This window comes from Vanessa atalanta, chromosome 8, assembly GCF_905147765.1.
Source record: "Vanessa atalanta chromosome 8, ilVanAtal1.2, whole genome shotgun sequence".
Lineage (NCBI taxonomy): Eukaryota > Metazoa > Arthropoda > Insecta > Lepidoptera > Nymphalidae > Vanessa > Vanessa atalanta.
The window spans coordinates 6,913,066-6,936,050 of NC_061878.1; the positions used below are offsets into that span (position 1 = coordinate 6,913,066).

The 22,985-nt window shown below is 32.7% G+C and overlaps 1 protein-coding gene across 1 annotated transcript in view; it reads right to left on the reverse strand.

Moving 5' to 3' along the window:
• Positions 1 to 17,735, reverse strand: part of LOC125065924 — an 86,669-nt gene extending 68,934 nt beyond the window's left edge. The window contains exon 1 of the mRNA XM_047673784.1: positions 17,104 to 17,735. Coding sequence (XP_047529740.1) covers positions 17,104 to 17,720 — 617 coding nt within the window. The 5' untranslated portion in view covers positions 17,721 to 17,735. The remainder of the gene's footprint in view (positions 1 to 17,103) is intronic.
• Positions 17,736 to 22,985: the final 5,250 nt, after the last annotated feature.

Genomic DNA, 22,985 nt, shown 5'->3' on the forward strand with positions numbered 1-22,985 from the left:
TGACAATAATGACTAAATAACGCAATAAACGAGATGAGTGTTTGGATTTAATTATCCCTTATATGTATCTAACATCTACATGCATGTATCCTAATAAAATAAAAAAATAGACTTTGACGCTATAAATCTTGTAGGTTTGAGCCATTCACGGATACAAAGGATACAATGCCGAAACCCGCAAAACGTCACCTAACATTGATTTATTTAAAATATATATATTAACTTATTTAGGAACTGTTTTTATCTTATCTAAATAAGTCATTCAATAAATATCTCTATAATACGCGACGTCTTAATCTTTTTATTTTACTTAACCTAGTGTATAGTGCTAGTGCAGTGCTCACTGTTCCCGTTCATATAAAAAATATAAATATTTTTTAAATTGGCTGAGCCGTCATAATTACTGTAGATAATTTTAAATAAATGAATCGACGTTTAATAACATTGGCTAATTGCAAAGGATTAATATTATCGGAAAAATAATTTGGTGATTAAATTGAATTGCAAAATAATTGTATTGTAATGTCTTGTCAAATCATACGATGGAGTAGGATTACGAATTGCAAGTACGTAAGCCATGAATGAAGGATTCTTCAACTAATTGCACTGCTTATGCACTCCTAGTCTACTACTATTAGGTACGAACTTTATCTACAACGTAAATTCATGTTTTATATTTGAGCGCTTTGAAGTACAAAGTACTAAAGACTATAAAGGTATATTTTGTTTAATTTTGTTTGCTTAAAAAATAGTAAATTTATTATAAGTTAATAAAATCCATTTCCATTGCCGAAAAATACATATTAAATGTTTACTAAAAACATACAAAAAGATTTGTTTCGTATTAGACGTTAAAGATTTAAATGACTTTATGCCGCTAGATAATTTAGATTTCAATGAAACTCACTCGTTAATTGAATTCTGAACTTGAATACACTTGAACATTTAAAATCCACAAAAGTTAATTAATTCCGAACGCTTGCGGTTTAAGTAGCAATCGATACAGGAATGTTCCGCCCGCGGCATATTACCCACTCGTTGCTAATGATGCTATAATTCCTTTTGAAACGTTTTCACCACATTTTTAGTGAAAGAAAAATTTGATATCTAACCTTTACAACTAACATTAAAGGTTTTTTTTATTAGTTGTTATAATATTATAAATTAGCTGTTAATCGTTGTAATAATAATTAATAAGGATAAATTTGAGCTAACAGTGGCCTGGGTTTCGGCAACAGAAGCCAATCAGAAAGCCTAGCCAATTACGCAGGACATATTAAAGTGCACTAGTGTGTGCGTAAATACAGAAACACTGTCAATCAAAGTCAGTCGGGACAACGATACAACACTATCGGCGAGAGGACACTTCACTGATTCGACTGAGAATTTACTTATTTGAGCTATTCAGCTATTTGAACCTAGAAACGCATACTAGTACACTCAAAGCAGTAATTCATGCATTAATCTGAAAGACGATTAAAAGTAGCGAATAATATAAAGGCTAGGCCAGGGCTGTCTATACATATGTTTCACACGAGCGAAAAAAATGAAATAATAAATTATTGATATGTTATTAGAAATACGTGTGGGAAAATTTGTAATTAAATAAATAAGTGTATTGTTAAATGTTCAATGGGAAACAATAGCCGTAATTTGTATCCCCAAAAATTACATTTAGATAATTCGTCCCCCGCAGATAATTATGAACATAAATCAAGCGCGTCGTACAATGCTCTATGGGAGGGCTGTTTCGTGAATATTGTGTTTAGTTTCCACAAGCTGTACCAAGCAATTGCTGGCAATAATAAAACTTCATTGTTATTTATACTTTCAATGACGTATTTATAGTATAGTATACCTATACACTTACTTAGACATATTTTTGTATGATAATTAAAAAGTACCTAAAATATTACAGAAAATGCTCTAATAAATAAATTTGAGTTTATATTGGGAAGGTTTTATATGTTCTTTAAAACTTTAAAGAATATAGAAAACCTTCTTCGTCTTAACAATATAATCCTATTTTTATATTTTAATTTTATTTTATTAATTATCTGTACTAATGTTATAGAGCTGAAAAGTCCATTATGATCCACTAGTCCATTTTGAAAGTCAAGGAAGCTTATTTTCCAAAGCATTTGTCGTTTTTAATTTGACAACAAATAAATTAAGTTAAATATTATATATTAAATAAAGGATTTTAATTTGATTTTATGTTAAATTAAATACAGTAAACTAAACTAATCAGTTATTAAATCCTCATTAAAAACGAGTGACAAGTCAATTATTTTATGCGTTAGTTTTATGCATTCCCTTTGCAGGATTTGTTCCCAATAATATTCCAATTGTATACAAAAGCCAGTGAGGCACTAATAGAGTGAGTACATAAATTATCAACAACGCTCCTCCATTTCCCTATTCAATATCTACATCAAAGTTGTATTACGACTGGTATAACTATTATTTGCCAAATATGAATTTGATTTATAACCTATAACGTTTCCTTTTGATTCAATAGAATGGTAATTATAACCTTTTTTAATTATCTTGTTGTGTTAGGTTTGATATATATATATATATATATATATATATATATATATATTTCACATTAATATTCTCGCTTGTCATGTCAATAGTCTAAATTTTAATGTGGAGGGGTGTAACTGCGAAGCGCGGTTACTTACATAATCATTTTATACACATAAACCTACTCTGAAACGTTCAGAATCGTATGGTATCAGTTTTATATTTATTGATTTAATTTATAAATTTAAATAATACAAGTATACGCTACTCCTACCATAACAGGAAAAAAACTAAATAAACAACATTTGACAGCAAATTGACGCGATATCATTGGTCGAGAGCTTGATCTATGATATTCACTATAGATTTACGAAAAAAATACGTTTTGAACGTCGATAAGACTGTTATCAGAATTTTGGAAGTAAAATTAAAATATAAATAAGTAGTTAAGTGCAGTAGTGTTGTATTATAAATAAAGATGTATTAATCAAAAACTCTTAGTAGTGCACAACAGTAGCTGAGTTTTTAGCAAATCGCATGAAATACGCAAATCTAAGGTTTGTTTATCTTTTTTCCTACTTCCATTGGAATCAGCTAAAATATATATAAATATATAAATTAAAAATAAAATTGAAATTTTATACTTAGAATATTGAACGATATTACTCATTCTATTTTTATTTCTTCAATAAATTTTTAAACTAGTATATTGAAAAAAGATAATCCATTAACGTTTAAATATAAATCATATTGTACTAGACTTAAAAGTGGAAAGCGATTGGATTCTGAATAATGTCGTTTGAACTCGTCGCGCTTTATGAAGCTCGGATGTATAACGTTTACGATTTATTGCAACGACTCAATAGCGATTCTATATCTAGATGCACGTGCCATTCATTCCAGTCTTCGCTAAATATTCCGTTACACGAATTTAATTTTATTACTTGGTTAAGCTTCATTAAAGAATGCTTAATTTGAAACTTATTTTGCTAGATATTTGCTTCATATTTTTGACCATAAACCTCCTTTGTTTTTTTTTTTAATATTAAAATACGGACGACGCTGCAGAAAGGCAACTGGGCAATTTCTTGGTAAGTATTACATTTACTGACATTTGCATTCTGCCATAGAAAATAAGATGTAATGAATCTTTTACCTCTTATAACAATGACCTACTCACCCTTTAAAACGGAACACGTAATAATTGTGTAATACCCTAAAGTCACCTAATATATTTTTTTTACAAGGGCATAAAGTTAGTTCCCAGGACTGGCAGCGTCTTGGCGATGCAAAGAATGGTTTATATTTCTTGCAGCGCTAATGCCTAAGGGCGGTGGTGACTACTTACCATCATGAGCGTGATCATGAGCCATTGGCCAATCCATATACTTTGATTAAAAAAAAGTTTGTGACTGAAGAATGTTTACTCCCAGATATCTTAATAGGCAATTTTATTTTTATTTCACTAAATATTTATTCAAAACTAGTAAGATGTTTACTGACATTGAATGATTATCACAATTATGCACGATGTTGGAAATAATAATCTCTAAAAAAAATTCACAAAGTATCCAAGCACTTAGGGAGTATTGCAAAATTCATGCCTAGACGAGATAAAACGAGAGTTTAAAACTTCAACGGAATAAGACAAATCTAAAAAACTCTCGTACAGAAAACTTATTAATCTTTAGATAAGGAAATATAATTATATACATAGTTAATTGATTTATTTCTTCTGATTTAAAAATTGAAAATTTATCCTAATATGGACCATGATGAATTAGGTTCTAAGTTCCGGCTTTCCGCGTCGAATTATGTTGGCATATAAACATAACCTTGACCAATTATAACACTGTTATAAATAGACGGTCGTGGGCATGGTGCTGGTAACAACAACTGTTACATGTCTCAACAATTGATCATTAGCAAGAATTGCAAGTGCATAAACGAAATATACATTTCGTAATAGGTACAAATTGCACACGTCAAATTGTAATCGGCTCGAGAAGCGGTTCTCGTTGGTCGTATTTGGCTCCTCGGTACACACTATTGTGAGCTTTATGTGCATATTTTTAAGGAATATAGTAATATGCAATTTTCAACGCAAAGTGCGCGAGCTCGGATAGTTTCAACGAGGTCACAAATCTAAATATCAAGCAGCCGGATTCTTGCCAGTATCATATACTGAATGTTGTCAAGTTAAAACTATTTATATAAAATATAAATTTATTTAATATTCTTATACTGATTATTAATAATAAATCAACTTTATATTCATATGGTGGTTGGTTATGTGGTGATCCATTTTGATTGCCATTACGTACTTATCAACCTATCGTAAAAATCAGTACTTTGTACTGTCGTGGTCTGGTTTGAAGGGTAAGTGAGCTAATATAATAACAGTCACAAAGAGATATATGTTATATATATGTATTGCAGTACCATCAGTGTCTTGGTGAAGGTGACTAGAATATATTCACTCGTAATAATATCAATATACTTATAAATAAAACAGCTTAAAGTAAAGTAGACTTGGATTATAATTTATCCGATTATCTACGTATCATCTCTCATGTATAGTAAATATTAGGCATAGAAATATTATTGCCTCCACGGGTGGCAGTTGGGCGGGTTCATTTTTCGTTCAGATTGAGTTGTGATTTAACGTCGGAAAACCGTCAGCAATCATACCACCATTCCAAGTGTTCGTGATGTGAAGTTATCACTTTTTAATTTCAACTTTACATATGTGGCAGTGTTTTTATATTTCATCAATTGGCAAATATATGAAGAAAACTAATCACTATCATAAATATTTGCAAAAACATATTATTTATATTTTGACCCAAGACCGTGATGCATGTATTTCTACTCACGCAGGCGCGCACGTTAAATTATCGACGTGCATTAGGAAATATAATCTAATTTGTAATTTTTATCGTGAGATGACTCACGCACACTAAGACATCTTGTAAATAGGAGCGTTACTCGTACTAATAACGCTGCAACTGCACGCTGATAATTGAGCGGGGACGTTTGTCGCGTATAGAGTCGTAGGGACCAACTGTTTTATAGTATAAAGTTAGTAGGGCTTTGTGCGGGCCGGTCTAGTGCAGTACTATCTCATTGATCGTATATTCTACCTCCAAGCAGCAATAATTATTATTGTTGTGTTCCGGTTGGAAAAGTGAGGGGAGCTAGTGTACTAAAGGCACAAGAGACATTAAAATTTTAGTTCTTAAGGTTGGCTTATTGACATTGTGAGGACTGGTTAATATTTCTTATAGCGTCATTGTATATGTGGCCTAATCACTCGTTCGCTTATCTATGTATGTTATAAAAAAAACAGTATTTATAGTTGAATTTAATTTCAAAAACAATAAGAACCAACAGAATAGACTCTTTTACAGTTTGTTGTAGTTAGACATTACAAAAAAGTCTCCTTTATTTTTCTAGATAGATAGTTGATATTTTTATAAAAATGATATGTTCTTTTTTCAACTGTTGATTTAGAATAGAAGAAAAGAAATATTCCATAACGTTAAAAAGAGGTCACTTGAAATGTTTTACATTAGTAATCCGGTCGGTATCCATGACAAACTCGTATGGTTTTGTTAAAGAACCTTACTTAGATAACAAACGAAAGTGTTAAATGTTATTATGTAACATGCTATTTGTCGACTGAATAATACCAAAAGTATTGTGTGTTACGTACGAGTATTCGTTTATTAACCTGTCGGAATTACGTAATCTCATGTATTGCATTGTTCGGTATATAGTTGCGATTTTATTAAACTGGAACGATCTCTGGTACAGTTAATTGAATTAAAAAAGTTTTACATTATAAGGTCTAAGAGGATTTATCTGGAATCACGGTGCAAACGCAAATAACTACGTTCATTGAGCGTTAACACAAGCAATATTTAACGGTGTAATTATTTGTTGTTGATGTTTATCTTTTACGCTATTTCATAATATCTCTATTACATATATAAAGCATTTTATACTAGACTTGAAATTTAAAGGGCACCTAATTTATAAAGTTTGTGTTTTATGGAGATACGGGACCTGAAATCAATTTTATCCAATCGACCCATTCAAAGTTAATTTTAATAGCGCACTATTATTTTTTATCTCGCTGGAAAAACGCTTTTACGAGTTTTCCCTACATTAAGTGGGGGGGGGGGGGGATTATGTGAGACCTACTAAAAAACCAGCGATTCCCACTCGATCTCGTCGGAGGGCACCACAGGATCGCTTGCGCGTGCTACCGTGGCGCCTCAACGGTTAGCCTACTTATATGGTTCTCCAAGCTAGAAGTTCCCGGGGTTTTATTCGGGCACCGAGATAAATGTGCTCATGTATGTTTTTTAAGATTAGACAAACGCGTTAAAAAAATCTTATTATGTATTTATCTAAGCGCTGGTTATGTAAGTTAAGGAAAATAAAAATTACCACATTCATAAGTATCTTATTTTCAGATAGATGTTGTAAGCAAACGAAAGTTTTAAAGACGACAATCCCTTTTATTTTCACGTAATGTCCATATCGCATGTTACAGGCCAACGACACGAAGTTATTTTTACAAGCGATGCTATGAAACAGACATTTTCTTGTGCGTGTCGCACACTATTATTACAGGGAATATTTTATAAGCAATGCACACTTAAAAGTAATGCTATTGCCAGACACGAAATTTGTTTCGTTGACATTTTCTGGCAGCATTGATTTCGATTCTTTGTCGCTACATTAAAATAGCAAATCACCACGACACCGAGCTCCTGATTTTTAATTTAAATACAGAACAAATTATAAATATTACTAAATAAACAACAAATATTTTGTCGTAATGTATTTTGTTACGATCCAATATTAATATTAAACTAGTTCGAAATTGCAGTTTAATTAAGTACCGACATTAATTGTTTTTATTTACCTTAAATATAATATAATAAGTAAGTCTTTGTATTACTTATTCCTAAAAGCGGTATATTTTATCGCACTTCGTCTTATGTGCTCGTATTATTTATATGTATGTTTACATAGATTTAATTTTATATTTTCTTTTATTAGAATACTAGTGTTTACATGAACTTTTGAAAGAAGATAAAACTTTTTGGCAAGCACAGGTAAAATTTTAACAAAAATTATTGTATTGAGAAATAAAGTACAATGGACGTTTTGTATAATGTACGTTTTGGCTAACAAGGGAAGGTAAAAAAAAACAAAACACTTTTTCCAAGTGGTCGAAGTTTTCAACTTTTCAACGTTCGACTTTATACTGTAATACTTTTGTTTTAATAAACTTCTATCAAAGTATTAAATTACCAAATAGTAATCCAAAGCCGGCTTCAGCTTTAAACCAACACACTACACACATTTTACTTTATATTATTTATTAATATAAAAGTAATGATCTACGAGGAATCGATCACAGTAATTGGATGTCTGGGATACACTTAATATTGCTTATCTAATTAATATCACGCATTAAAGCAATTTACAGAACGTTGATTGTGTGCACATATAACACGCGTTGAATACAAGTGTGTGAAAAATTTCATCATTCAGGTTACAAATAGTTATTTGTGAGTGCGAAGAACAATTAAAAGTTATTATTTTGACGCAATGTATTTTTTTAAATTCAAAACATGCAATCGAGGGAAATAATTTGAAAAATATAGTTTCTTGAACGCTCTGAATGTAAAAGAACAGAAAAAGAAAATAAACAAGTTATAGCGTGTTAATATTATTTTTATTAACATCTCATTTTTAAGTTCTTTCAATGGGCTTCAGACATCAAACCAATCGACTATGTTTTTTTTAAGCGAAGTGTGTACAGCAAGTGTACGTAATACCATCGATTACACGAAATGTATCCAACGCGTTTGTGCTAGCGCAAATTTTATCCCCGCAGGTCTCGCGTGCGGTGCACGCTAGGCGAAGTTAAAGTACGTACATTTAGAGACCACGCGCGGACGCTCTAGAAAGCGTCAATGTGCGATTGATTTGGCCGCACCGCCGCCGCCGCGAGAAGTAGTGAGCACGAAATCCTGCGCTACTTTTTACCGATTTTTTACTTTTTTATTTAAATGTATGCGAAGTTGTGAATTGATTGCCAGTAAAATGTAGAAATTTGATTTTGTTGTCAATAAATTATCTCTAGCAGTTCGGAGTTAGAAAATTGAATGTAAAGCCTTTTGTTCGTGCATCTATCTATGTTCTACATATCCTGTACAAATGACTGCCGTATCTGAAATCGGTGAGGATGGCATCATCATCACGTGTATATAAGTACTATATAATGACTTGGGAATCTCAAGTCATTTTATATGATGCAAAATAACCTTATGAACTCCAACAAATAGCAAAAAACTGATTAAAATGTAGATTAATATTGTTTCTAAAGACTTTAATACATATGGAAGTTTAAATTTACTTTCCATTTATAATATATTTTAAATAATGAACTCTGTAATTTTCTCTAAAATAGATTATCCGGTCCATTTCTATCACTGGATCATAAATTAAACTAACCTTAATTAATTCAATTACAACATATGTCATTATCTCTCCACATGGCCTCATCAATTCAATGCGATTACTCATTATATCTATATTGGAGACTATTTCAAATAACACGCCGATATACTTATGATCGCTTCTAACATAATATAAGAAAGAAAAGTAGTCAGAAACAGTAAGAGCCGTATACGTTTTCAGCGTTGCCGCAGCCATGCTGTTAGGTGAACGTCTCTTCTGTTAAATGAAAGTATTTGATTTTATTACAGAATATAGAATTTCTTTCATCTAGGTTCCCCCACCATGATTCTATCTGCTAAGAATAGGAAGAATTAAACTCAAAAATGCGATGTAATTCGATGTCGCGACATTCAAATATCTTTCACGTGATCTGTGATCACAACTGGAATATATCAACATTAAAACATTGTCAGTTAAATAATAAATACAACAGTGCAACATACAATAAGCAATATAAACTACAGATTACATAAGCTGGTAAATTGCAACCGGATATTAAGAATAACTTTAATTGCAACAAATAAGATAATAGGGGTACTAAAGAACTACATGATATACAGTTACAAACGGCAATGATCTTATCTGGTGAAATCCCGACGAAACAAGTACAGTGATTGCATAAAGTGATTCAAACGACAAGACTGGACTTCTTTGATACTTTATGAGGGTCACTTGGCAATATTGTACAGGACGCACACATTGATGTCGTGATTTTGTCTCTTTTTTTATCAAATACTAAAAATAAATAAAATGACCGTCGATTAAAAAAAAGTTACTGTAAGTTTCCAAAATGAATGGTTCTATTTTATGTCATAGGGATCGCATTGACTGCAAATAATCTTACTTCTTATGCATCTATAATGACAAACGAGGAGACGTTTTTTTTTGTAATGCCTTACTGAAATTAAAACTAAACATACTATATAAATAAAACTTTTTACATTCATCCGCCTTAAATTTGAGTATTGACATGCGTGCGACAAGCGTGCGTGAATTTGAGCGTGAATTTTATGTTTTTGTTATTTATATATGTGCATGTTTCTGTTCGTATTCTATGCATTCGCATATCGTTCATCCAATTTAGTTGAAACTTCGTATAGTTGAAGTTGACTCGAGCGTGAAGCTGCAACAGTACCATCAACATACAATAAGTGGCGCGCAAATTGTAACAAATGACAAACTAAAATTGAAAGAAAGTAATATATATATTTACATAGATTACATTTTGTCTAATATCTGATTATACATATTAACATTATAATTAAAAAACATTAAATTATTTACACTAAAATGACGAAACAATCAAAGTCATATAAAAGCATTTGTATCAAGCATTCGGCTTTAGAAATATTATAGAGTGATCGGTACCTAACGGCAAATTTTTGTGTTTTTTTAATTATTAGTTTCAGAAATGCAATTTCAGATGAGCGAAATCATATTAACTAAATAAATACAGAACGCATCATGAACTGCCATTGTCCAATGACCATTCAGATAAAGCTCAAATGAGCTTTCTGAAATTAGGGATTAGTCCTATATATAAATAGTATTTGTAAATAATTAATTAGTTTTAGTGGCACATTGTATATTTAAATAAAGTTTAGCAATAATAGTACGTGTGTGAAGGTTTTTACAATAGTACCATCAACATAAAACGTAGGTCCACGTGTCAATTAAAACAGTTTAGTTTTGTATATATAAACATTAAATACAATTTATTTCACAAGGAACAAACAAGCTTTTATTGAAACATAAAATAACGTTGCTTTGCGTAATACATTTGTATTACTAAATATCAGCAAAACCACGTACATCGACGCGGCACAAAACGCGTAATATGAATATAATATTGCGTGGTTTTGAATGTTACAATATAATTTATTTAAGTTGCACTACGAGACGGTACGGGTATCGCAGAAATGTACAGTGGATAGGTGCAGTGGATCCTAACAAAAGGTGGGTTGAAAATGGACAAGTACCTGCGCCATTCAATTTGTTAATCTTTGTCTGTAATTAAACCGGTGCGCTGCAGTAAAGCGAAACGTCGTTAGGAAATCTGTCTCCTAAGAAGTTCTAACACATCCGCCAACCCGCATTAGAATATCGTAATGTATTAAAATTGCAAAACACCTAGTCTACATACCTTCAGTAATAGAATATTTAAACGATAATATTTATCATTTAGCATTATTACTTAGTTCGTACTTGACGTTAAATTTATTTTTGTTATATTCGGATGATTTGTAAATACCTACGACAACTGCAGTCATAAAACTGCAAATTTTATATTCGGAGTCAGTTTTAGGGTTCGCATTGCACTTGTGCCGCGGACAGTCAGACAATGCTCGCAAATTGGATTGTCGGCGCCGTGAGGATCAGGCCACTCGTAATTGGCTTCGAATTACGACTCATGTGCAATCTCATGCTCGAATCCTAACCACAATACGAGAAACAAACAGAATTATGATGATATTAAGCGAATACCAATTTTCGGAGCGTTCATAAATAGTTGCGAATCTTTTAGTTAGTTTAACCAATTTATGTCTTCGACAATTACTTATATATACATACATATCTTGAACTAAATTTACTCTTCTTCTGATGTGAATGATTTAAGAAATTCATCTCTTTTCGAAATTATATTATGCTCTAATTGAAAAGAGTAACTACTAAGTTTCGCGTCCGTCCTTCTCGGCGGAATTTACATACCGAACCGGTGGTATATCTACATTTAATTGAATGCTGTAACATAAAGATTCAAAAGTGCTTTTGAGCCTACTTAAATAAAAAATGATTTTGTCAATTCCATTATTGGTCAATCTTTTCGTCTGTTGAACTCTCTTCATCTCGAAGCAACTCCTTATAGTCTCTTGTTCGTTCAAAATTAATAATACAGCACTCTCTTGCTCCCTAGTTTTCTATGCTCCACTAACCTGAAAGATATCTCTGTCTCAACGATAAAGTTGCTGTAGGTAAATCTTTTGGACATATTTCTATGTACAAGTTTTGTCGGTGTACAATCAGTATAGTAAAGTATTGGTGTTGTATTTTTTTAACTGATAAAGGCCTAACAACCAACAACTACTCGAGCAAATTAAAGTTAAGAAATATTTGGCATTTATGACTAAGTAAAAAGATAAAGTACCTGTATTTATGGAAACAAACGATTTTTAGGCTAAATTTTATTAGGATTCGTCCAGCCGTTCGACGTTATTCACCAATCGCATTTTCGTATTTATAATATGAAATTAAATTAAGAGCATTAAAATAACTATAATCTAATAACTTAATTACGATAAATATTAAAACACTGATAACGGGCGTTCCCATAAAAGCACAGCAGTTTGTTAAATTAAAATTAACGACTTTTAACAAGTCCATCCACTTCAGATACAAGTTTAGTTTCCGATATAGAAGATTTTCTGGTGGCTTTGGCGCTAGTCCCGGCCATTAGGATGTTGGCAGCGAGCCAATAGCGTCCGAGGTGCGAGTATATTTGTACATTTAGCATTCAAGGAAGTGTGGAGTCTTGGAATAGAAGCACATGGAATGACGAACCGGTCTCGATAAATAAATGTTGGATTTGCGCTCCAAACAGACGATACACTTAACGGGATTTTTGGAAGGCTATAAATTTTAATAAGAACGTATACTAAATGACAATTTACCTATAAAAGAGAATATTATTAATAAATCCAGTTTTTATAACGAGATGGTTAACGAGGACTTTCATGGCAAGTGAAATTAATACTTTTTTAATTGGTTAATATACATATACTAAATATAAGTACTTATATAAGTGTAATTAACATGCATGCAATAATAATTAGTTAGAAATTTGATTCAAAATACCAATTACAAGCTATCTGAACATCTAAGTTCGATTTCTTCACATGGAGTCGAATGTGCTATAAAATTGTACAAACGACGTTGCGCAAAACGGCGATATTGACCGATAAAACGTTTCGAGGGCAAGACTGTTGACTGACGTGTGCTAGCGCATCTTGCAAAACATCACACAGCCTTTGTTACTATTATATTCCATAATGAGAGAATATTCATTACTTATCTTGTTACATATAATATTTTGAAATATGAAGTCATGATGATTAAAATATATACACAAAATCTGATATACCGTGTAAAATAGTTCAATTATTTATTTAAATTGAATAGAAGTAAAATACTTGAAAATTATGTCGCAACTATATTTTACACTACATATTTTTAACTACTAATGCTGTAATTCATAACTTATAACGCACTTCTTTAAACTAAGATTATAATTGCGTTTAAAAAAATCCTTTAATGTTAATGTTGTGTATCACATATAAGTATATGTATATACGAAAAAACATTTACCACGGAATATACAACAATATACACCTATTCGTGACAACTGCTATGTCAATCACAATCTGCTCGCTCACTAGCATTAGCATTATTAGCATTAGCAGGCCGTAAATGTCCCACTGCTGGGATAAAGGCCTCCTCTCCCTTTGAGGAGAAGGTTTGGAGCATATTCCACCACGCTGCTCCAATGCGGGTTGGCGGAATGCACATGTGGCAAAATTTCGTTGAAATTAGACACATGCAGGTTTCCTCACGATGTTTTCCTTCACCGCCGAGCACGAGATGAATTATAAACACAAATTAAGCACATGAAATTTCAGTGGTGCCTGCCTGGGTTTGAACCCGAAATCATCGGTTAAGATGCACGTGTTCTAGCCACTGGGCCATCTCGGCTCGCTCACTAATAATAATTAATTGTGTATAATTACAAGATATATAATACCTTTCAAAAATCTAAATACTCCTAAGATTTAATATGCGGCTTAATAAACTTAAAATATACTCAATAGATAAGCCGTATTATTTAACAATATAAAATATAAATTTAATAAGCGTGAAGCATTACGTTACACATTAGCTAAACTTGTACATAACTAACACATAACACGTAGTAGTTAATGTATGTTTGTTTAAATAAAAGATAAATAAAGAAAGATGATTTTACCTACTTCAAATCGTTGTATTGATTTAAAACTTTGCAAATATATGTTGATCGGAGGACAATGCAATAATTGAGTATAAGCTAAACCAATAATGGATGGAATATTCTACGCAATGAGGTATATATAATGAGGCATAGTTAAGACTAAAGAGTCTTATAGTCTAAAGCGCTATGAATACAGAAGTTTACGTTCATTTGGTCCGTCGTATCGAGTACATGAACTGTTTTTTTTTAAATAATAATTTTAGATAATATTCACTTGTAATCTAATATCTTGTTTCGTATGCTTCAGGATCAAAATGTATGTGTATACGTAATTTATAAGGAGAACATTCATTCTTTATATTATATCTATTCGCATTTTGACCACAATCATGTATGTGTATTATATATGTACATATAATATATGAATAATATACAGAATATTTTTCAGTATACCGCTAAAAATTATACGAAAGAACATTTCAATTATGAATCTTTAAGAAATTTATCATTAAAGATAATTACAAAAATACAATAAACCGTAATAATAACTGACCTGTTGAAAGTTAATATTGGACTTAAACGCCGTTTGCGCTTAAGCGCTGTCCGTACGACACACAAGCACACATGCACATTGCACATCCGACTATCGAGTTTTCTGTGTCACAAGACCGACCTACACGGACTTCGTCATTAAGTGGGACATGAAAGAAGCACAGTATTCTTGCTTAACAATCGAATCCTATGTTATAGACTGTCCTCTGATTAACCAAACCGACACGTATAAAATTACAAACTTACGACATATTACGTTTCTAAATTATTGCATTTGAAGAATGTACATGGTTATTATTATTTTATTACATATAGTTATATTATATTACATAGTTATTGTTCAAAATAATAATTTCAAATTAAACAAAACAATGTTAATTATATATACAAAACAAGTTTTGTCTACACAATAACCGGATGTTTCCATGAATTATTTTTGACTATAAAATATCCAATAAATAAATATATGATTATATTATTAAAATAAACAAAACAAAACATGAATTTGTATGTATTTTATGTATTGTTATTTTACTACAACCTTCAACGGATACTGTATCAACTTAAAACCTGACATCTGTTAAAGTGAACCGAGTAAAAAGGCCGCGCTACTTTCCACGTCGACGCTCGGCTCAATAAAGTCGAGAGTAAAAACTTGTAGAGTCGTGTCGCACTGTTCTCACGCACTTATTCGGAGCAATACTTTTAATCCGCGACGATACTTGCTTTGATAATGATAACGTACAGGTATAACAGAGATCACTGCCTTTTCGTTTATTTTAACTTAAAAATATGTTATGTTCTGATTTTTTTATCTTTCGGTCAATGAATCGTTTTAAATAAACCGTAATGAAATTTAAATTAGTGCATTTCCTAGGGAGACTTATTTTGTGAAAAAATTAATAATTATTTGTTTTTTATTATTTTTAAATTAGTATTACTTTTATTTTTGTGTGTCTGATTTTTTTATTACTGTATTAAAAATATCAAAAGAAAGAAAAATTAGGTCTGAATGCACTCCATGTTCTAAAAAGCCGCTTTCCACCATGTGTTCTGAAACCAGTCCCGACCACTACCGCTTGCTGCATTATCACTTCACTAAACCTGTTTAATTATGTACATTACTACATTTACAGACACATTCTTTTCTTTACGATCCACTACACTGATAAATCATTAGTTTGTTAGCACGCTTTGCTATTTTTTTTATTTACGAATTGAAACATATTGTTTTAGAACGCCAAGTAACTGTTTTGAAATATTATGATAATCTATATATACTATCAAAATGAGGAGACTTTTTATATGTACCAGAAAATGCAACGTGTTTCAGCGAAGGTTTTACTATAATATATATTTTAAACAAGTAATTGCGTTTCGCAATTTCACCCTCTTAGATTTTTGATTTTTGACGTGACAAGCGTGAAATAAATAATTTAAATTAAACCAAAACCGTAAATAATTACAATGTATCACAATTACTTCAATGAGTAAGGAAATATTTATGAATATGCGTCACAAGTCATTAAAATGTTGTAATTTTACTAGAGCATCTGGTGAATGGCCTTGTTTGGTAAATTTGTTTATTAGACAATAGTCGTACATAACAAGGTCGATTCAACTATAACGAATTCGAAGTAGGTATATGATACACAATATATTTAAAACAAAAACTTAATCCATTTTTCAGGAAAAACTTCCAAATATTTTTAATATTATTCATTGAAAATGATTGTTTTCTATTTTGACGTAGTTTGCATATACATCAAAAATGATTGCGCACGTATTCGGTAGCTTTCATAGCCAAGGTCGGCTCGGATTTTGCTCCTGTTTTCACCGTGACTTTCTGTTCGCAACTTGAATTCGTAATGTTAACAGGTTCGTTAGTATAATATTTTATTTGAGTGTGCGTCGTACAAACGTAATAATTATACATTATTTATATTATGTCGTAACGAAATGATATTTCATAAATTGCATTGTCGAAATGTTTTATAAACAAACGATACGATAACAAATTAAGAATAGATCAACAAAAACAAAAGACTTCAACGGGCGTTGCTACGAAGACGCACACAGAGATGTTAAACATTATGTTTACCTTATACATTATTTATGTTCTATTCATAAAGATTGCAAATCATTTCGCTACCTTTGTCGAAATGACATTTTATGTGTACTGCAACATATGTATCACTTCTTGCCTTTCTCCGAATCCGCATGTTAACATGACCGACTAAGCAAAATAAAGAGGCGTTTCTATTTACAGTCGATCGCTCCATAAATGGCGGAACATTTATGGTCTATTGTTATTGTGTTAGTATCTACTTGAAGAATCTTTTGTTTTTGTGTAGGTGTCAAGACTTGAGAATTTTGGAATTATATGTGACCGATTTGTAGTCGCTGATGACTCAATACTTTCTTTCATTATCTTTTCAATAATTAATGATTACTAAGAGCTATTGTATAAAAAACTGCACCTGAGAGGTATAGGTTGGAACGGAAACCGATGCACTGGTGGAGGAAGAGGCGCCACGATGGGCGCGGGTGGTGGTGGTACAGCCACCGGCACCGGGTGCATGGGCGGCGGCAGCGTGCTGTACGGCGGCGGCGGAACACTCTCTAGCAGATCGGGAACGCGAGGCGCCCGCGCACGCCGCGCTCGCCGCCGCCGCGCAGGCTCCTCTGTCTGACATTCCGCGCTCGCTACACTCCTTTCTCTCTCCGTCTGCACCTCACTGTTCACGTTGGGACCTGGTGGTGCATCTTGCACCTGCACTATGTTCACATTGCACACGTTTGATCGGCTCGGCTCGCCGGGCACACGCACCGAGACCGAGTCCGATTTACGCAGAGGAGCGGGCGCCGGTACTGGCAGCCGCATCTCGTGACGGGGAGTATTCGCGCGGTACGACGCGCGCGCATGACGACCGCCGTTTGGCGACTGGAGCGTGTGCGCCTCGTCCCCCGCGCCGACGACGTACACGCTTGCAAGAGCGCCATCGGTGCGGGAGCGCAAGAGGGGCGGCGAACGGCAATCGTAAGGCTGCCACAGTAGAGCTGAGAGTGCCTCGGCCGCGGACAGCGGCGCGCTCATCTCGCCACTGCGCTCCGCTGCCGCGCCTCTCCTGCCACCCGCCACCCGCCACCACCTCTACCTAAACCACACATTAAAAAAATTTAAGTCAATTTCAAAATAAGTTCACTTAGTATATAAAAATAAACGGCTGGACTGAATAATAATGAAGTATTGGATTACACAATTATAATAGACACCCTACAATATAATTTAAAATGATAAAAAAAATATAAATTAATACCCTGCAAGTATTGATTATTGTACTAAAATTCTTAAATAATATGACAAAGATATAAAAGAATGCAGCTGATATAGTATTGTAGAGACAAAAAAATAATTCACTCTACATTTATTTAAGCTATCAATTTACCAGATACATCAGTAATATGTATAAGTCTGAAATAATTTCACTGTTGTTCTGTTTACTGAAAAGCGGTACTACATTGTTTGTACGCTTTTAGTTGAAACTTCGAAGACAGATTGCTCTACTAATATAATTACCAGCAGTTTACTGACAGGAGAAGTTGGAATACATCAACGTCCGGGGTATGCATAGTTTTACTTTGGCCGAAGTAATTACACGAGTTAGATTTACCTATAATTATTCTTTTACTTGATACTGCAATCAACATAATAATCCTATGTAACGTTTATTTAATCACTCTCTACATAATACAGGCTTGTTAAACAACGTACGTGTTACTTTGTATCGTGATTCGCTTGAGTACTTTCTTCTGTTACGTAACATTCGAATTCGCTCGACTTAACTCATAATGTTCCGACTCTAATCTTTTGTTCACCACTTGCTCTTACGATTTCTTTCATAGCGGTTTATTTGCATCACAGCACGGATATTTTATTATCCCTTTTGCTCATGTGTGTATGAGGCTGCAAAATGAATTATATAATAATCACGTCCGAACTGATTTCTCTCACTGATGTTGCGATAGCCATAACGTTTTTATAGCTATCTTTTGAACTTCATGTTTAATTCGTATAATAAACTTTTTAACGATTTAAATGTAAAACCATATATTATATAAATCATCTATTAAAATGTTACGAAGAAAAACGTAACGCGCACGTAATAAACTTTAATTAAATAAAATTTGTCGACGGAACGAAATCTTATTTAAATATACCGTTTGAGAGGTTTTAACAACCTGTAAATTTCTCACTGCTGGGCTAAGGCCTCCTCTCCCTTTAAGGAGAAGGTTTGGAGCATATTCTATTTTTTAATGTAAAAAAAAAGTATGTTGAGAATTTCAACTCTTTAGGGTTTTAATTTAAAATTGTTTTCCATATTTAAACAAAATTTGCTAAAACACGTATTTCATTGTCGTATGATCTAAAAATGAAAACCATAAATTAATAACTTAAACTGTAAACAAAAATTAGTTAAAATAAGATTTATTGTTACAAAGAAAAGATATCAAATAACCATTAAAATAAACAACGTGAAACAAAAACAAAGGCGTTATTATATTAATATAATAATAAATTATATACTCTAATTTATTTTACATAATTTAAAAAATTAAACATTATAAATTAAATATTAATTTTGTTATTATTTATATTTTTATACTTATGACTTATGTTTCCGCATTTTTTAATTACACATTTTGAACACGTAATTGTATTTACATAATATAATGTAAATCGTTTTCAAAAAATGTTAAATTCATATATAATATAATGAGTCATGTATAATACAATAATTGTTATCAAAAATATATATGTACACTGTATATATAAATATGTATATATACATCGTTATGTCCTTTATCTGTTTATTATTCACTGTTCCTTGAGGAGTTTTTTTTTTATTTATGACTATACTTGTTGTTTTTTTTGTTTAATATAAGGAATGAAATCTCCAATATTCGCTCATCCGCCTATTTAGTCCAGTAGCTATTTTATACAACCGCTGAACCTGATGTGTTGAGCTAAGTTTCATAAATTCAAATCATTTGTAAAAAATACACTGATAGAGAAGGCTTTTGAATTTAATTTTTAATTTTAAGGCCCTCGGTAGAGCCAATAAAGTCTTTCGGTTTTTGCCGTCAAGGAATTCTTAGCAGTCTGGAGTCTTGTATAGGCATAGTAGACAGTATTTACAAGCCTTTGTCTCAGACAGCTAGCGAGCGTTGTTCCTGAAGCTGAACTGTTGTCGTTTTGGATTCGCCGTCCCATTTGAATTGATAGTGAAGGAATGGAAATCCAAAATGGCCGAGTAGTTAGAACCCATCCAAACTGATGATGGCGGGTTAAAGCCCAGGCCACCATTACTGTATTTACATGTACTTGGTTTATAATTTATCTTGTGCTCGGCAATGAAGGAAAGCATCGTTAGAAAACCTGAATTTGTCCAATTTCATAGAAATTATGCAATATGTCTGTCTACCGACTCGCATTGGAGAAGCGTGGTTAAATAGACTACCACGCTCCTCAAAGGGAGAAGAGAGGTTAGCCCAGCAGTGGTACATTTACAGGCTGTTGCGTTACTTAGAAAGTGCAATTGCGTTTGCGCACGGAGTTATTCACTAATTGGCTAATTTATCTTGAGAATGGCCGCCGTGGCACAAATCAGTCAGTAAGACGTCGTCATCATGTAATTAAATAATTTATGAATATTTTCCAAAGTGAGTTTTGTATTACATTTTGTTTTTGTGAACTTCGTGCATAAATATGTATATCCTTCTCCAATTGAAGAAAGAGTAAAGATTAGCAGACCATAGATTTATATATTCCAGTCGATTTGCTACCTTTGTTTATTTTATGTACTACAAAAACATTTATTGATTAATTTTATTTTATTTTGAATCTTTATATTTACTTACGAAATTCCTATGATTTTGCTCACCTCATAAAACGAATATTCACGAATCCATAGTGAATACCATATTATAACCAAGATCTAGAGCAATGATATTTTGAATTAAATGACAAAGATGTTTATATGTCTTTACTCCTCTTACGACGGGAAGATATTATAATATGTGTATTTAATATGGTGCTTTTCAAATATCGAGTTTACAGGTTCCTACGAGGCCGGCAATAAATCCACCTTCCTATGTTGCAAAAGTCAGTGACGGTACTTGTGAAGTACTCTATATAGCGTACATTATAAATTAAAAATAATAACTTGATAGAACCAGGTATACTACTCTTTAGATAATTTCTTCATTATAATAATAAGATTAAAAAAAAAACTTTCGTATGTATTTCTTATGAAATAAGTAACGAAAGTACTATTACACTTTCATATTTTAAAATATTTAAAATCTTATATGAAAACTTAAATCTTATAATTTGCAATATAAACACTCAATAAAATGTAAATAATTTAATGAACTGGTTATGTATAAAAAATGATAATTGCTCATGAAATTAAAATCTAGATAGATGTTAAAGAACTTTTTGCACAAACACCGTGAAGAACAGAAACTTGTCCGGAGGAAATTATTAAAAAAATCTCGGAAGCGCTTATATAATATGCTCAAGCTGAGGCAGAAAGTATGAAATTTTAATATCCGACACTGTGAAACATTGCTTAATCATGCAAATAAATATTTATTGGAATTTTTAAACCTTTTTTTATTTGAATATCTAACATTATTTGGCTATGACATTAAGTTTACTAAAAGAATAGCTTCATAAGATATAGATGGAAATTGTTAGAGTCGCTATTTCGATCATAACTTCTAGGGTTGTCTTCGTTTCTTACTTACACGAGAATATTATTCTAATGCACTAAATGTACTAAGTATTCAATTGTTTATAATAAAAAGTTTGAGAGTCTAAAGAATACCAGCTGAAACTGTGGCTTTCCCCTCGCGAATTTTAAACAAACTACAGCAAATAAACCTTCAGCGTAGGATGGATGATGAGCACCGGCGGAGCCAATCATCTTATCCGCCGCAGGGCGTCAGCTTCGTTGACGCCCAGCCTCCAGTGGCGGACTCGGGGCAGTTCGTCACATTCCGACATGGAGGATGAGGGGAAATGCGCGTACCCCGTAAACCCAAGGATGTTTTTAGTGGGTAGGATACTAGACTAGACTAGACTAGACTAGACTAGACTAGACTAGGCCCTGGCACGGGGCATTAGGCCTCGGTTGAGTCCCACATAGCCGTCCCGGTCCCCCGACCGGGCTGCATGCGTAAATACATTTCCTCCTCTTAAACAAAAAAAAAGGGTGGATGATATATCCCTCATATATAAAAAAAAATAACCATACCCATTTTTATCGAAATCAGCTCAGCGCTTTATGCGTGAAGATATAACAGACAGAGATACTTTTGCATTTATAATATTAGTGGAGATATACAAGTAGATTGTAATTTAAACGCATCTTACAAAAATCATACATAGGACTCTCTACCGAAATATCTTTGTAGCGTTTAGACTACTCTTTAGTTTATGATAGTCATTATTTTTTGTCGTGTCCATTAGTAACATCTGGGCAAATAAATTGCTCCAACGTTTTAGTTCAAAATCGGACACGAGGCAGATGATTCTGTCCATGAGGAAATAAATCATTAGACATGCTTTGATACCAATACCCAGATTAAACACACAGTCCTGAATTGGTGATTTTCATTATTATTTATAATAAATGTCACTGTCAAATGAAGTAGCTGTTCATATAACAACTCATAACTTTATAAGAATTTTCTTGAAACTTGACCGAAACGGTCATTAAATATCTTGCCTCGCACATTCGATTAATATCTATACGAGTCCAGAAGATATTCGGGTGACACATTAGATTTATGATAGAAAAACAAAGATAAAGGCTGTAGGTGAAACGCAATATACAAGTTACACTTTCTCCAAGGCCGCGCGGCGCCGGCGCCTCCCACTAGTCTACAAAGAACACGGATACTGTTACATCATGCGTTGCGGTAGGCTTCGCAGATATAACTTTCATTCAAATCGATTTGTCTTAGCTGTCGTATTACGACTTTCTCATAAACAATAACAAATAGGATTTTTTTTATATTTAGATTAAGGACTATTATAATTATTCTATAGATCACCGAGATGGCCTAGTGGTCAGAACATCTGAATCTTAATCGACGATTCTGCGTTCAAGCCCGGAAAAACACCACTGAATTTTCATGAGGATTATTTGTGTTTAGGAGTCATTTCGTGCATTAGCATTAGCAGCCTGTAAATTTTCCCACTGCTGGGCTAAAGGCCTCCTCTCCCTTTTGAGGAGAAAGTTTGGAGCATATTCCACCACGCTGCTCCAATGCGGGTTGGCGGAATACACAT